Source organism: Ictidomys tridecemlineatus, chromosome 2 (genome assembly GCF_052094955.1).
Source record: "Ictidomys tridecemlineatus isolate mIctTri1 chromosome 2, mIctTri1.hap1, whole genome shotgun sequence".
Classification (NCBI taxonomy): domain Eukaryota; kingdom Metazoa; phylum Chordata; class Mammalia; order Rodentia; family Sciuridae; genus Ictidomys; species Ictidomys tridecemlineatus.
Window position 1 is genome coordinate 28,945,921 of NC_135478.1, and position 17,815 is coordinate 28,963,735.

The following is a 17,815-nucleotide window of genomic DNA, read 5'->3' on the forward strand; positions in this document are numbered from 1 at the left end:
TCTGGAGGCAGAGGCAGGAGGATCGCAAGTTCAAAGCCAGCCTCAGCAATTCAGCGAGGTACTAAGCAACTCAGTGAGACCCTGTCTCTAATAAAATACAAAACAGGACTGGGGATGTGGCTCAGTGGTCGAGCATCTCTGAGTTCAATCCTTGGTACCCCTCCCCCCAAAAAAAACCCAAAATACAATAATTATAAATGTGTCAAGTTTTCAAACTGAAAGACAAGTTCCCAGACTGGGTATAGAAGTAAAATCTAGCTATATGAACGTATGACATAGAAGATGTACAAATAACAAGATGACAAGGAAGGTTTAAAAAAAAAACAACAAAATAAAGTATCTCCTTTTGGAGGAGGTAAAATATTTTGGAATTAGAAGTGGCAACTTTACAACACTGGAAATAGACTAAATATCATTTGATTGTTCATTTTAAACTAGATTGACTTTGTTATGTAAATCTCATCTCAAATGAAAAAAAAAAAAAAAAACAACAGGAAGAAAACATAGATAAGTGCTCCAAAAGAGCTGATAAGGTGATTTTTTTAAATTTATTGTTTATTCTAGTTTGTTATATATATGACTGCAGAATGCATTACAATTTACATTACATATATTAAACACAATTTTTCATATCTCTGGTTGTATATAAAGTATATTCACACCAATTGTGTCTTCATACACGTACTCAGGGTAATGACATCCATTGCATTCCACTATTTTTTTTACCCCTATGACTCCTCCCCTCCCCTCCTACCCTTTTGCCCTATCTAGAGTTCATCTAATCCTCCCATGCTCCCCCTCCCAACTCCACTATGAATAGAGCTGATAAAGTGTTTTAAAATCACATAAAGCAGAACACAGCAAAGGAAACTAAAAGACACAATATCCCCAGATATTATATATATATATTTTTAAAGATAGATTTTTTTTTTAATATTTATTTTTTAGTTCTCGGCGGACACAGCATCTTTGTATGTGGTGCTGAGGATCGAACCCGGGCCGCACGCATGCCAGGCGAGCGCGCTACCACTTGAGCCACATCCCCAGCCCCCCAGATATTATATTAAAAACTCAAATCCAAGAGTAAAAAAAAAAAAAAGACATTTTAAATCCAATTGTCTATTAAGAGAATACATTACAGTCATGTGCTATTTTAACAGTGGGGATACATTATGAGAAATCCTTCATTATGTGATTTTGTTATTGTGCAAACATTATGATGTACACTTACACAAATCAAGATGACCAAAATGTCACTAGACAATATAAACTATGGGACCACCATTGTATATGCAGTTTGTCATTGACTGAAATGGTATGTGGTGTATAATGAATAACTAAATATTGATTATCCCAAGAGAGCAAAAATGTCTCAACATTAGGTTTCCTAATATAACTCACTACATTGGCAAACCAAAGAAAACAATACCCCATACAATCACCTCAATAAAAAGCTACCCCCATCCAAATCCAAACTCCTCTTTCTATTTCCATTCACAGTCCCAGATCACATTCCTGATTAAAATGAGTACACCATTGAACTTCCCTTCCTTAAACCAAGGAAGAAGACCTATCAGACCCTGAAGCTAAAACTGTACTATCATCTTAACAGTGTGTGTTAATCAGTTTTTTTGTTGCTGACACAAAATTCTTGAGAAAACAATGTAGAGGCAGAAAGACTTATTTTGACTCATGTTTTCAGAGGTTTAGTCCATGGTTGGCTGGCTTCATGGTTCTGTACTCGAGATGAGTCAGAACATTATGGCAGCAGCATGTGGTAGGGCAAAACTGCTCATTGCATGGTGGCTAGAAGGCAGAGAGAGAGGGCCTGGGGACAAGAGAGAATCCCTAGGAGAAGACTCTCTTCAACTAGATTCCAAATCCTACAGTATCTACCATCTCCACTAAGCTATGAATCCCTCAATGGGTTAATCCATTGATGAAATAAGAGTTCTCCTAATCCAATCATTTCTAAAAATCCTTACCTCTGAACATTGCTGCTTTGGGGACCAACCTTTAACACATGAGCCTTTGGGATATACTGAGATCTAAACCATAACACAGTGGAAACATCCAATTAAAATTATGAGCCAACCAAGGATACCCTTATTATCCCAATTATCCAACATTATCCTAAAAGTCTTAACTCATACAATAATGAAAAAGTAAAAGTATAAAAAGAAAGTGAAAAACAATTGTATTTACAGATATTACTTCTATTTATGAAATAAAAATTATGAGAATAATTCAAATAAGATGGCTAAACAACAAGATCAAAATTAAAAAAACAAATAGCTTTCATCCAGTTTCTATGGTTTCCACCTGCAATCCCAGCTACTCAGGAGGTGGAGGCAAAAGGATCAAAAAGTCAAGGGTGGCCTGGGCAACTTAGGAAGACTCTGTCTCAAAATAAAAGGGCTGGGGATATAGCTTGGTGGCAGAGCACTTGCCTCGTATGCATGAAGCCCTGGGTTCCATCCCCAGCACTACAAAAAATAATCGTCTATAGCTTTTATATATCACGAGTAATCAAAATTTTATAAACCAAATTTATTTTTTATAAATAACATTCATCAACAATGAAAAATAATTAAATCAAGGAAGGCATGCACAAGACTTACCTGGAAAATAAAAACTTTTACTTACTGGAAAAATATAAACAACAAAGAATTTTAAGAAAATAAGATGACCTGTATAAATGGAGACACTATTCTTAGATGGTAAAATACCAGGAAGATAAATTTTAAAATTAAATTATAAATGTAACGGGTCTACAATCCAAGTTGTAATGAAACTTAAGGGATGCTGACTCTAAAAGCCACATGTGTTAGTGTAATATACAAGAACAGAAAAAGAAACAAACTTGTATGACTTACCCTAGTGGGTATTAAAATGCACAATACAACTATAATTAAAGAGGTCTGGAATTGACTCAAAAATAAAACAAAAGAGAGTCAAGAAATATTTATGCACATAGGGGAATATTATTGATTCATAGCGAGACACCTGGATATCCAGTTGGGAAGAAATGTAAAATTGTTACATTACACAAAGAGAATGTCTGACAATTTAAGTATGTAAGTATTCTTTTTTTTTTTTTAAAGAGAGAGAGAGAGAGAGAGAGAGAGAATTTTTTAATATTTATTTATTTTTTTTTAGTTCTTGGCGGACACAACATCTTTGTTGGTATGTGGTGCTGAGGATCGAACCTGGGCCGCATGCATACCAGGCGAGCGCGCTACCGCTTGAGCCACATCCCCAGCCCCCTGTAAGTATTCTTAACATAAAATTTTTGTCTCCTATAATTTCTTCAAATATTTGTATAATCATGGGGGAGCCCTGTTTAAGGAAGTTAAAGCTCAGAAGGCTAAAGAAAGTTAAGACTTCAAACAAATTAAAAACTTTCTTTGATGAAACATGGCATGATGACATTAATAGCAGGTGACAGATGAGAAAATTAATAACCATAACATACAGGAAATATATACAAGAAAATAATGTGGAAAAATATTAAGATACTTCAGATAAATGAGGGAGGGAGTGAAAGAGACTATTTAAGTGACCTGAAACTTATTTTTATAACGTACATTTTATATTTTAAGTTTCTTCAATTACATTTATGCAAAAATTTATCTTCATTCTTAAAAAATTAAATCATAGGGGCTGGGGATATAGCTCAGCTGGTAGAGTGCTTGCCTTGCATGCATAGGATCCTGGATTCATTCTTCAGAGACACCAAAAAAAAAAAAATTAAATTAAGTCATAAATAAAAATAAAGAGTTAGAAAGCAAGCATCCCAGCCAGGCATGATAGCTCATGCCTGTAACGGCAGTTGCTTGGGAGGTTGAGGCAGGAGGATCTCAAGTTCAAAACCAGCCTCAGCAACCCAGCAAGGCCTTAAGCAACTTAGTGAGACCCTATCTCAAAATAAAATATAAAAAGGGCTGGGGACGTTGCTCAGTGGTTAAGCACCTCTGGTTGAATCCCAGGTACAAAAGAAAAGAAAAAGCGAGCAAGCAAGCAAAAATTCCCACTCAAACACACACCCAATTCAATATTATTTCCCTCTCAGGTAGTAATTTTCATTAAGGGATTCTTTCTCTTTTATATCTTTAAAAATATTTCTTTCTTTAAAAAACATTTATTTTACCCCCTATTAAGCCGGTAGAAGAAAAAGCAAGCAGTTACCCAAAATAGAAAGAAATAGCTAATAAGCATATTTAATATCTACAACTTCAATAATCACAGAAATGCAAACAAAAACAATTTGTTCTTTTTCACATGTCCACGCTCTCCTGAATATTGTTTATGGCTGGTGTTCTCTCTGATTGGCAGGTTCCCATGCCAAATGAGTTTTTATTATTTTGAATCTCTCTCATCTCTAATTGGCAAATATCAAAAGAAAGTGTGGGTCTGCAGAAACAAATCCTGTTACTCATGAAATAACACTAGAGGAAATGCAAATTGACACGACATTTTTGTACAATTTGGTTGAAATATCAGAAGCAATAAAAACATATGACAAACCACACATACAAAAAAATATATTACAACTAACAAATGTCAGAAAAGTTGTAGAATACAATATCAAAGATGTAGAACTCAACTGGATTTCAATAATCTAGTACTAAATAATCTGGAAAAGAAAATAAGAGAATAATTCCATTTGCAATAGCATCAAAAATAATAAAATACTTAGGAATAAATTTAATAAGAGAAGTGCAAGACATGTATGCTAAAAACACAAAATACTATTGAAAGAAATTAGAGAAGACCTAATTAATAGGAAAGACATCCCATGTTCATGAATTGGGAGATCATTTTGTGAAAATGGCAATTTTTGCCACATTGGTCTATAGATTCAACATAAGCCACATTGAAATTGTAAGTTGCCTTTTTATGTTTTTACAGTTTTTAAAAGTTGGTCCTAATTCATGTAGAAATGCAAGGGACCCACAATAGTTAAAACGATCTTAACAAGAAGAACAAAGTTGAAGGATTTCGATTTCTGATTTCAAACTTAGTACAAAGCTACAGTCATCAATACAGTGTGGTACTGGTATAAGGATATACATATAGACCAATAAAATATACTGAAAATTCAAAAATAAATCCTTATATTTATGGTCATTTTATTTTCAATAAGGATGCCAAGAAAATTCAATGGTAAAAAAATAAATGGTGCTGGGAAAATTAGATATCTGCATGTAAAAGACTGAAGTTAAACTCTACCTCACACCATACACAAAAGCGAGTTCAAAATGAACCATAGATCATAAAACAAGTTCAAAATGAACATAAATGTAAGACCTAAAACTATAAAACTTTTAGAAGAAAATGCAGGAGTAAATCTTCATGACTGTGGATTAGGCAAAGTCTCCTTAGATATGATATCAAAAACCCAAAGAAAATAAGAAACACATAAATTGAACTTTATCAAAATTAAGGACTTTTGCACTTTAAAGGACACTATCAAGAACTTCATTGAAAAGACAACCCACAGAATGGGAGAAAAATATTTTCTAATCATATAGCTGAAAAGGAATCTGTATCAGAATATGTATAGAACTCATACAACTCTAACCTAAAAGCCAAATTAATCATATTTTTAAACCAGCAAAGGGTTTGTTAAAAAATATATACATATATATTTATATATTAATATATTATAAATATGTATATGCATATATTATATATATTTATTTTTTTACTTATAGATGGACACAGTACCTTTATTTTATTTACTTATTTTTATGTGATGCTGAGAATCGAACCCAGTGCCTCACATGTGACAGGCAAGTGCTCTACCACTGAGCCATAATCCGAGCCCCAAAACTGGTAAAGGATGTGAATAGACATTTCTCTAAAATATACACACGAATATTCCATAGACACGTGAAGATTGCTCAACATCATTAGTCTCGTGGAAATGTAAACCAAAACCACAATGAGACACACCTGCACAGCCCCTAGGATGACATGAATCAAATATAGAATGTAAGTCTTGGTGAGGATGCAGAGAATCCAGAACATTCTGTTGCTGATTTCCACTTTGGAAACAGTCTAGCAGTGCCTCAAAATATTCAACAGAGTCACCATGTAACCCAGTAATTCCATTTCCAACTAAATGCCCAAGAGAACCAAGAATGAATGTCCACACAAAAACTTATACATGAAAATTCATACCAGCATTATTCACGCTGGTCAAAATATGGAATCCCGAATGTCCATCAACTGATGAATGAAAAAATAAATAAATATATAAATACAATGGAATATTATTTGACAACATAAGGAATAATGTGCTTATGGATTCTATATATGGATGGATGGTTCTTAAAAACATGAAGTGACAGAAGCCAGACAGAAAGGGCCACATAGTGTAGAATTCCATTTACATGAAATGTCCAGAGAAAGCAGGTTAATGATTAGTAAAGGCTGAGGAAAGGGAGGAATGGGGGGTGACTGCTAAGAGGGGATTTTTTTTTCAGGCAAAGTTCTAAAATTGAATAGTGGTGATAGCTGTACACTCTTATGAATAACCTAAAATTCCTTAAACTGTAGACCTTAAAAAAAGTCAGCTTTATATATGAACCATATCTCAATGAAGCTGTTTTTTTTTAAAAAACACACATACCCAAACTCATAAAACTTTACACCAAAAAGGGTAAATTTTACTGCATATCCAATAAACTTGGCTTTAAAGAAGATTCATTGATGGTTGGGGTTGCGGCTCAGCAGCAGAGTGCTTGCCTAGCACATGCAAGGCACTGGGTTCGATCCTCAGCACCACATAAAATAAGTAAAATAAAGGTACTGTGGGGCTGGGGATGTGGCTCAAGCGGTAGCACGCTCGCCTGGCATGCGTGCGGCCCGGGTTCGATCCTCAGCACCACATACCAACAAAGATGTTGTGTCTGCCAAGAACTAAAAAATAAATATTAAAAAAAAATTCTTTCTTTCTCTCTCTCTCTCTCTCTCTCTCTCTCTCTCTCTCTCTCTCTCTCTCTCTCTCCTCTCTCACTCTCTTAAAAAAAAAAACCCTTTAAAAAAAAAAAGGTACTGTATCCAACTACAGCTAAAAAACTTTAAAAAAAAGATTCATTGATGCATTTTATCAATTCTAAGTATTGATCCTGAGAAAATATGAGACATCCAGGAAGATTTAGCTTAATGGATATTTATTACACGGCTATTAGGAAAAGGAAATAAACACACATTGAATAGTTGGAGCCTAGATATTTCTGGAATACTACGTGGCCATTAAGAATGTCGAAATTAATCATTGATAAGAAATGCAACAGGTCAGGTCTCAGCAGGAAACCAGGCACACTCACATTAGGTAATTCGAGCAGAGTTTAATAAAGGTGCTATCTGTAAAGCAGGATGCAGGAAAACCACAAGTGATAGCACAGTCTCTGGAAACAGTAAGGAGAGTGGGAGTGGACAGTGATCAGTGCCAGAGAAAACAGCAGCCAGATAGCCCACCTTCCAGGGAGGGACACAGCCAACCTGCTGAGACCCAGCAAGGAGGACTCCTAGGGAATGGGTACCCAGAATTTGCTTTCTTTTCCCGCAGAACCTCCTGCTGGGGACACCAGTGAATGAAGCAAGAGGCATGTCAGAGGGTGGGGAGTCCTTGAGAGTCCAACAGGTCAGCCTCCTAGGTAGAGAACAGGTGGAGAATGGATCTGGGGGACAAATGGAAGATAGCAGCACAGATGGTCATGGCCAGAACAATAAGAATAATTTTTTTCTCCCAAAACGGATTGATTAATAATACAAAATTACTTAAGACATTTTGGAACACTTTACTCCAAAGGGTAAACAATGGTTCACTCAGTTCCTCAACAATGAACATCGAACCAACAGCTACTGGCATTTGATGAAGGGATTCTGTGTTGTTGGAGACTGTTCCATACATTTCAGGACATTAATAGTTCTATTCCCCAGGGCACTAACACCAGTATAAAGCCCAGGTGTTACAATAACCAAAACAACTTCAGGACCCTACCCACTTCCAGACTGTGCCCTTGAGAAACCACTGTGGGGGCAAGAATTCATTTTTTGATTTTTTTTTTTTTCTTACCTGCATTTTCCGAATTTTCCTACAAAGCCTGGGTATTGCTTTTGTGAAACGGAAGCCACGTTCACTACTTTTTAAAAAAGGAACAACAAGATAGCAATTTTGATTACAGTTCTCAGTTAACCCTATTTGTCCTTCCCCAACCAAGTTTGCTCATGACAGTAAGTAAATAAAAGGTGACCTAACATTATTATGTAGATGCTATAATTCATTTTAAAGTCACCAATACAGGAAGGGTGCAATTAACTCAGCTTCTTACAAATCACTTTTATTCTTCAAGTACTTGTAATAGGTATGAGATCACAGCATCCTACAATTCACAGGTCAAGTACTAGATTGCTTCTAGCTTGTTATAAAACTTTAAAAGGAAGGAAACTGCCATGATTTGGTTTCAACATGGTGTTACACTGGCATAGCCTTAAGTGTCTTAGTAGGCATAGCTACTGCCACTCATCCCGGCAAGAAGGCCAGGGCAAGCAATTTTTTTAAATATTTTTTTTTTTTTAGTTATAGATGGATACAATACCTTTATTTTATGTATATGTTTTTATGTGGAGCTGAGGATTGAACCCAGTGCCTCACACATGCTATGCAAGCCCTTGACCACTAAGCTACAACCCCAGCCCTGCAAGCAATTTTGATAAGTGATTTGGGGAAACATTGTGTTTTGTTCTATTATTTCATTTTCTCAGGTCCAAGCAGAAGTCAGGGGTCTCAGTAATTGTTTATCTCAATATTTTTATAGGACTAGAAAAGTAGCATTTTTCTGGGGTCGTCGGGTTTAGCATAATCTCAGAAAGGGGACAGTGATAGTTAAAAATACACATATACCCCTCCAGATAAAGAATCAGTGGTACCATATTACATAATATCCAAGAAATCATCAATTTTAAGCTACATCCTGATCCAGATGTCAAATCATGAATTTAAAAAATCTTAGAATCAAAACATCATTTCAGGGGCTCTTCAGCATTCTGCATGTTAAGAGTTCGTTTAATAAAAAAAAAAAAAAAAAGTAATTTTTTTAAAAAGTGTACACTGCTGGGCTGGGGATGTGGCTCAAGCGGTAGTGCGCTCGCCTGGCGTGCGTGCGGCCCGGGTTCGATCCTCAGCACCACATACCAACAAAGATGTTGTGTCTGCCAAGAACTAAGAAATAAATATTAAAAATTCTCTCTCTCTCTCTCTCTCACTCTCTCTTTAAAAAAAAAAAAGTGTACACTGCTGATGACAATTTTGACCAGTAGAATTGCAAAATATGTCACAGAATCCTTAAATTTGCATACCTTTTGACCCAACAATTCTGTTTTAAGGAACTTTTCCTCAAGAAAACCATTGTGCAAGTCCAGAAAGATAGACAAAGAAGGACAGCAGCTGCAGCATTGCTTATATTAGTAAAATTTAGAAACGTATTTATCTTAAGAGGACCAAGGGAATCAAATATGGTACTTCCTTATGATAGAAAACTAAGGATGCGGGTTGGGGCTGGGGCTCAGTGGCAGAGTGCTCGCCCAGCATGCACAAACGAGGCACTGGGTTCGATCCTCAGCACCCAGATTTTCATAAATGTAAAATAAAGATATTGTGTCCACCTAAAACTTAAGAATAAATGTTAAAAAAAAGAAAAGAAAGAGAAAACTAAGAATGCAAGAAATCTGAAAGATTTCTGAAAAATGTTCATGGCATCATAGGTACAAATAGCAGGTTACAATCAGTAAGAAAAACTGCAAAAACCACATGATAGAAAAAAAAGTATAAAAAGAGTTTTGAAAAGAACTGAAAAGTGGAAAGAAAAAAAATTTTTTTTTTTAAATCTCCTTAAACTTACATGAGTTTTCCTTATTTGGGAGAACACACTAAGTCCCCAGTATAAGGGAAGAAAACACATCACTGATACCTCAGATCTCTGAGGAGAAGGAATATTCAATAGGCTTCCAATGTGGTGAACAGAGGTGAATTGGAATAATTTTTTTTTAATCAGAACAGCTAAAGGACTATAGAATACTTTTAAAATTCTGAAGATCAACTATTTCTGGTCTAACAGTCTTTGACTTGTCAAATTATGTGTAACAGTAGAATTCTGCAAGATGAAAATCTCAATTTCCACTTGCATCATTTCTTAGGTAACTATGAGCTGCTCATCCTCGCTGAGGGTAAAGCAAGTCAGAGTAGGACACTGACCAGAAGAGGTACAGCCTCCAACCCGAGACAGAGAGCACAGAACTTCAGGGTGAGGGTGCAGTCACCAGACCAGTGAGAGCAGGTCAGAGGCCCAGGGGGTCAGGCAGGTCAGGAGGATAACCCTGATAGAATACAGTGGGCTCTTTCTAGCCAGAGATTTGGACGACTCCAATTAAACCGGTGACTAAATATGTGGGGAAATAAGAAATGTGAAAAGGGCATTACTAACACCAAAGAAAGCAAGAAACTGGGGAGGAAAAGTGCCCAAGGTTACTCTGTGGCTCAGCTCTGAAGTGTTCATGGTATCATGAGTCAGTAGTGGCTGATGGTCCAAACCAAATCACCTGATGACCGTCCTGGGAGACAGGAAGGGTATTATGTAATTGGAGGTGGTCTGAGACAGTGAAGGCTTCAACTTTCAGAGCAGAAAGGCGGTGGGACAGTGCAGGCAAGCTGGGGGAAAAATCTTAAGCTTAGAGACACATTACACATAGAGTGCTGAGAGTCTTGAATATGGGTGTCTCTAGGAATGGAGAGCTAGGAAAAGATTTCTGCCTGTAGTACTGTTTGATTCTGAAACATGTCTATAATTATCTCTGTCAAAAATAAAAACTCAACCAGGTGCAGTGGAGCACGGGCACGGTTTGGGAGGCTGAGGCAGGAGGATCTTGAATTCAAAGCCAGCCTCAGCAACTTAGCGAGGCTCTAAGCAACTCAATGAGACCCTGTCTCTAAATAAAATATAAAAAAAGGGCTGGGGATGTGCCTCACTGGTTAAGTGCCCCTGGGTTTGATCCCCGGTACCAATAAATAAATAGATAGATAGATAAATAAATAAATAAATAACTTGCCTACAGCAGTAATAAGGGTGACATGGTTTTTCCACCTTTTTCAAAAAACTCCCTGAAATGCCAGGCATGGTGGCACACACCTGTAATCCCAGTGGCTCAGGAGTCTGAGACAGGAGGATCTCGAGTTCAAAGCCAGCCTCAGCAATGGCAAGGCGCTAAGCAACTCAATGAGACCCTGTCTCTAAATAAAATACAAAATAGGGCTGGGGATGTGGCTCAGTGGTTGAGTGCCCCTGAGTTCAACCCCTAGTACCAAAAAAATAAATAAATAAAGCTCACTGAAATCTAAAAGGATACATGCCAACGTGTCAACAATGATTACTTCTAGTGATGGGATTGTGAGCATTTACATTTCTTCCTTCACTTTCATATTGTCTGAAAAAGTGTGGCACAGAGAGCATATCGCGCATGTTGTCAGAAAACAAGAGGCATTTTATTTGATGCCTGGTGGAAACCCACCTAGAGTAGAAGCCCCAACTCCATGGTGTTGGCTTCTGTTTGCCCTGCTCAAGCAGGGAGACTGCCAGCTCCTTCACTCTCACTGCAAATATTTGTTGAACTTTGTAAAGTCAGGCCCTGTAAGGTGATTCCAATATTTTCAGCTTTTTATTGGGTCTCCCGAGTCTTTAGTACCAGCGAGGAAATTAGTTGGGAGGGCTAAGCCAACATCACTCAAACTTTCTGTGCACTGGAACACTTGGGAGATGGATTCCCTAACTCTAGGATGGGGTTTGAGCTGCTGGAGGAGCAAGCAAGCTCTTTGATGTACACAGGTTTCATCGAAGGTTTCTCAAAGGGACTGTCCAGGACTGTATATGTCTACTTTCTAGCTTTCACACAGGCTCAGTTCTGAATTCCACAGTGTTTAAACAAGTCTCTGAGATAGCAGAAGGAGTACTGGCCAGACAAATAGAAGGAATGCCCCTTAGCGGTTAAGAACAGAGACCAGGAAAAAGGCTGGCCCTGAGTCTGCATTCCAGCTCCACCCTCCACAGGCATAGTTGACTTCCTCTTTTAGGCCTTAGTTTCTTCACATATAAAATGGGTTTAATTAAAGCCACCTTTACCTTGAGGGTTGTTGTGTGGACGACATGAGATCTCTAAGGCATCTAAGGGATTTGATAACCCTGGCACAGGTGGAAGACTGAGTAAATGGTGACCACTGCTAACAGTTAACAGGGCTCCAGTCCTTTCTCAGCCATGAAGGATTGGCTGGGACTTCTGTCCTCAGTCTCCATGTCTAACAATGGAGGGGAGCAAATACATGCCCTGTCACCTGTTGGCAGGACCTTCTGAGCCCGCACCAGGATGTGCACAGCACCAGACAGGAGGCCCTTTAATTCTCAAAGAGGTTGATACGCTCAGATTTTACTCAGTGATTATCCACCCCCACTACCAGGGAGATCTTTAGAAAAAGGAAAAGCCCCCCTCCTTACTACCCCCCCCCAATCTTAGGAAAGGTTTACTTTAAGGAAGGAGGCTATCCACGTGGAAATCAGGTGAAGGAGGCACCAAGTGTCCCTGACATGCTACACAAACTTGAATATCCACCAGGCATCCTGCTCCCAGCACAGATCATGTCCATTGAGAGTGCCCAGCAAACTAGATTTCTTCCCCCCTCCAGACATCGTGAGAGTCACCACCCTCTCTCCCCAAGAGACTGAAAGGATCTCCTTCTGAGTTTTGCACTTTGAGAAGAATCGAGGCTGAGTTAAAAAAAAAAAAGAGTTCCCCAAAGCCTGCCCGAGGATCTGAGCAGGTTCCACTGGAGAAGCACAGCGGGTGCCAACGCGCCGGGTCTGTCCGCCTCCCCCGCCCCCGGCCCGCTGGCACTCACGATCTCGGCCACGATGAGAAGCCCGGGCACAGTGCGGAGGAACTCTCGATCGTAGGCGAAGCTGCTGCTGGTGGTGGAGAAGTTCTCGGCGAAGGAGCTGGTGGTGGTGGTGACCGTGTGCGAGCGAGCACGCTGCGGCTCCTCCATCGTCGCGCCCGGATCGGGCTGGCCGGTCCCCGGGGACCCCCAGCGCGTCCGGGGGTTGACGTGCGGCCCAGTGCCCCGGGGACACCGGCGAACGGGAGGGGAGCGCGGCTGGAGCTGGGAGCTGGGCGCTCCGGAGGCGCCCTCCGGGGCCAGTCCAGGAGCCGCGCGTGTCCCGCGAGTGCGCGGCACCCTCCGCAGCTCCGCGCGCGGGCTCCGGGGCGGCGCGGGGGCCCAGGAGGAGGAGATCGAGCGAGGGGAGGCCGCCCGGCGGCCGAGGAAGGCGGCGGAGGCCGGGAGGAGGGGAGGGGGCGTGGAGAGGGGCGGGCGGGAGGCGGGCTGGAGAGGGACCGCCCCGCCGAGGTGTCGCGGGCGCGCGCCCTCTTCACCTGTTGCGGGACACCTAGCGACCGAGAGAGTCGCTTTCAGTGCCGCTGGGCCGGCATTCCCGGGAGCCGCGCGGAGGCGAGGGCCGGGGTCCCCGTCGCCTGCCCTCTAGGATCCTGCCTGCCAGGCTCCACCTTCCTCGGGCGGCCGCGGCCGCTGACCTGTTTCCTTCCACCTGGCCAGGACCCGGGGGCATCGGGGCCCCTCAGGGAAACCCAGGCCTTCAGGGACTCAACCCTTTGAAGAATGACCGAGGCAGGGGGTGGGTGGTGACTGGAACTGGGGCAAGAGTGGCTGGAGTCATGACCCGGGTCGGACCTTAGACCCGAGATCGATGCGAGGCCGCCAGGACTGCCCGGGAGTCCCTTTCCCCCTCCCGCTGCGTCCGCCCCTGGAGCGCGGTGTTATTTCCTGCCCCTCCTGTCGGGAACAATTTGAGGAACCAACTTAATCGCTGGCCTTTGAGAGCAAGACGCTTCCAGGCGCTCTCCGGCAGGGATCGGTCGCCTGGGCCGGAGATGGGAGGGGGGAGATGTTTGGGGTTCCTGGTTCAAGATGAATCAATGTGACCGACCCATCACCCTTGGGGGAAAAATGTTTCCAAAAAAGCCTGAAAGGTGTGGTTTGTGCAAAATGAAGTTTACTGTGACAAATCGGCTGGGGGATGGGGGAGGGGATGAGGACGCCTCAGTGTGGCGGCTTGTGCAGGTCAGATTAGACTTGACTCAGGCACTTGTATTTGTTGGCGGTAGGTCAAAAAGCAAATAGCTTCACTTTTCTGGGCCTCAGTTGTGCCATCGGTAAAATCGACAGGCTTAGACAGACGGACTCCGGCCTAAAAGATGTCTTGTCTGTGGCCCCTCTTGTTTTGTGAACGGATTGCAAAACTTCTGAAACCAACCAAAGGGAAAGGAAATAATCTTTGGTCACAAATAAGAGCTTTGAATTCAGTGAAGACATACCCGTTGATCTGGTCCAAGACAAGTTAAAGAGAGATCAGAAAGACATTTTATCCATAATGTTTAATCAACAGTGAAGGAAGCACAAAAGAAAAACTAGTAAAACAAGAAATTAGTTTCTTGTAAGTCTGGGGCCTAGCCAGGTGGATCCCAGAGAGTAAAGGGCTTCAGAAGCATGGTACAGATGAACATTTGGAGCCATCCCATCCATGTACACTGGATAAGCACCTTGGGCTAGGGGGTAAACACAATAAAACTATTAAATACAGGGCTCTTCCTAGAGCAGTAGGTCTCAACGTCTGGTCCCTGGACCTACAGCTTCAGCGACCCTGGAAACTTGCCAGAAACACAGGTTCTCAGGCTTCACCTCAGATCCACTGAATCAGAGACTTTAGTATAGATCCAGGAAGCTGTGTGGGAATAAGTCCTTCAAAAGACACTAATGCAAAGTGAAGCTTGAGAGCTACTAGCTTAGAGAAACTGCTAATGCATTTGGGGGAAAATCAGAGATACATGAAATGACCGGCAACATGGCATGACACTTAGTGAATGTGTAACACAAAAGGAAATATAGACAATTGTTTCCATAATGCAAAGGATAATCCCTTCCAAAAACCATGGGGGCCAGATGGATTTCAGAATTCAGATTTTTCTTTAACTTAGAAGGATAAAATGCATACATGCACCCACAGTGAGGTCTGGAGCAGCACTCTAATCAAATACTCTAATTTTCTGCAATGAAAATGTATCAATGATAGTCTATTTGGGTTGTTTATTGCAATGTAACAAATGTTCCCAAACATGAGTAGTGTAAAATAAGTGCTTTATTTGCTCAGGAATCTGTGGCCAGGAATTTGGGCTGAGCTTGGCTGGCAGGTTCTTTAGCTCTATCTGGTATTGACTGGAGGCATTTACTCAGCTGCTTTCAGCTCATGGCTAGGCAGGACTAGAAAGTCCAAAAAGGCTTCACTCCCATTCAGGTACTTCAGAGTCCTTCTGACTAACCTTTCTCTCTGTGAATATGGGACTTCTGCAGAGTTGGCTATTAAAGGGAACTTTCTATAAATGCAAAAGCAGAAGCTGCAGATTTCTTAAGGTCCAGATTTTCAAACTACACAGAATCATTTCTGCCATAATCTATTGGCCAAAACCAAAGACAAGGCTAGCCCAGTTTCAAAGAGAGGGACAATAGATACTACCTCTGGAAGTGTGTTCATCTTTTAATGCTCCAAGAGAGAGAACAAAAATGATAAATAGCTTCACATCAGTTCAGGTTTTTCTACCAACTCTATCTTCTGAAAACTTAACACACAAACAAACAAACACTTTTTGGTTTTCAGCTTTTGAGGTTACAGAATGGCAGAGAAGTGATCATGCATGGTTGCTCAGAAGTGGCCTGCTACTTTTCAAGTGCTGCTTAAATTTAGGTGCTCATCTTCCACCTAGAACCCACCTGATTGAGGAACCTCAATAACTTTCAGTCCACTCTTTACCATCCTACAAGGATTACTGTCCTGAGGGCTGGGGCTGGGGCTCAGTGATAGAGAGCTTGTCTAGCATGAGTGAGGCACTGGGTTTGATCCCCAGCACCATATTAAATAAATAAACAAAATGAAGTATTACTGCTGTCCTGAAACCCCAGGCTAAGTATATAGTGTAAGGGCTCCTATGAGGTAATTCAACCTATCTCTCCCAATCCTTTTTCTCAATTACTGAAGAAAGCTTCCCATTCTAAACCCAAGTACATATTGACCTTTATGTCCATAATCAGTTTTTTTCTGCCGAGAGAGCCTCCTACTTTCACACACAGTTCAGAATCAGCATCCTTCCCTGCCCATTTCAAATGCCACTTTTTCTGTGATTTACTCTAAATGTCCACTAGTTTTCTTCTTTTCTTCTTTGTTTAGAAGTCATTAGTTTTATGTATGTCTACTCACCATTTCTTTTCTTTTCTTTTGGTACCAGGGATTGAGCTCAGGGGCACTTGACCACTGAGCCACATCCCCAGCCCTATTTTGTATTTTATTTAGAGATAGGATCTCACTGAGTTGCTTAGTGCCTTGCCATTGCTGAGGGTGGCTTTGAACTTGAGTACCTCCTGTCTCAGCCTCCCAAGTCACTGGGATTACTGCATGCGCCACCACGTCCAGCTCTCCAATCTAAGTCATGTTTAATGTTTTTGCCTGATTTTGTTTTCCTTGCTGTTCTTGTTCAAAACTGCCTTAAACTGCATGTGAGCAATTACATTCTATGTATTCGACCTCAATAAAATCATGCCTTTATTTTTTTAAAAAAGTATACTTCCAATCACAATTATAGTTCACATCTCCAAGCACATTGAATTATCCACCCCACAACTATTCGTATTTGTCCTGTGGGAAACAAGGACATTGTCTAAGAAGTAAGAGTGTTCTTCCTTCTCCAATCACAAAAGCCACCAGTTAGTCTAGGGTGCCTCAGTTTGAAAACAGGCAGAGATGGGACCCAAACCCACTGGGCAATGAACTTTTGGGTTTGGGGTTCATTTAGGTTTCAAGAGGTTCTATCACTTGACCAGAGATCTTAAATCTTAAAGTTCTTAAATCACAAAGTTCGACAAATAAGATAATGAAGGACCAGACTCAGATTGGTTTCTGAGGGGCCTTTTGTACTGTATTCTTCTGAACCAGACACTTCCTTGCTTACATGTTAACTTCTTGGTGATTTCCTAACTTTCTACAGAAAAGAAAACATTCATTCCCTTTTTTTCATGAAATGTATGACCTCCTGGGTTTCTCTGTCATTTTTCCACGTTGGTTTGAGACAGGGAGAGGAAATATTTCTCTTTTCTCTTTCCATAGGAGAGTAACATCTGGAGAATCTGGGAATATTATGTAATTAACTCTCAATAAACTCAGTTGGGGGAGTAATAGAGAGTGGTGGGTTCTGTGGTAGACTGGAGCACAGATACTCTACAAGGACTATCTTGGTTTCTGCTTGGTTTCATCTTTTTTTAAAAAAAATATTTTTAATTGTAGATGGACACAATATCTTTATTTTATTTATTTATTTTTATGTGGTGCTGAGGATCAAACCCAGTTCCTCACAAGTGCTAGTCAAGTGCTCTACCACTGAACTACAACCCTAGCCCCTCATCTTGTTTATTACCATATAGGAGTTGGCATCTGGTATTGCCAGAAATCCTGATTTTTAAATCCTGGCAACAAATTCGTTATTTTAAAAACTATAAGTGGGTCAAATAAAATGTGGCACCCTCTGATAGAGATACAGAGTAAAGTCCCTCTTTTTCCTGCCTGGCTCCCTCAGACCCCTGGCTTCCCCTGTGAGGGTCTCCAGAGACCTCAGAGGACACAGAGTTTTACATACACAG

At 40.6% G+C, this 17,815-nt stretch overlaps 1 protein-coding gene across 1 annotated transcript in view; it reads right to left on the reverse strand.

Annotated features, from left to right (window-relative positions):
• The window catches only part of Cmtm8 (CKLF like MARVEL transmembrane domain containing 8), a 99,540-nt gene extending 85,832 nt beyond the window's left edge, over nt 1-13,708 (reverse strand). Inside the window, exon 1 of the mRNA XM_005317314.5 lies at nt 12,956-13,708. Within this exon, the coding sequence (XP_005317371.4) occupies nt 12,956-13,102 (147 nt within the window). The 5' untranslated portion in view covers nt 13,103-13,708. The remainder of the gene's footprint in view (nt 1-12,955) is intronic.
• Between the last annotated feature and the right edge of the window lie 4,107 nt (nt 13,709-17,815).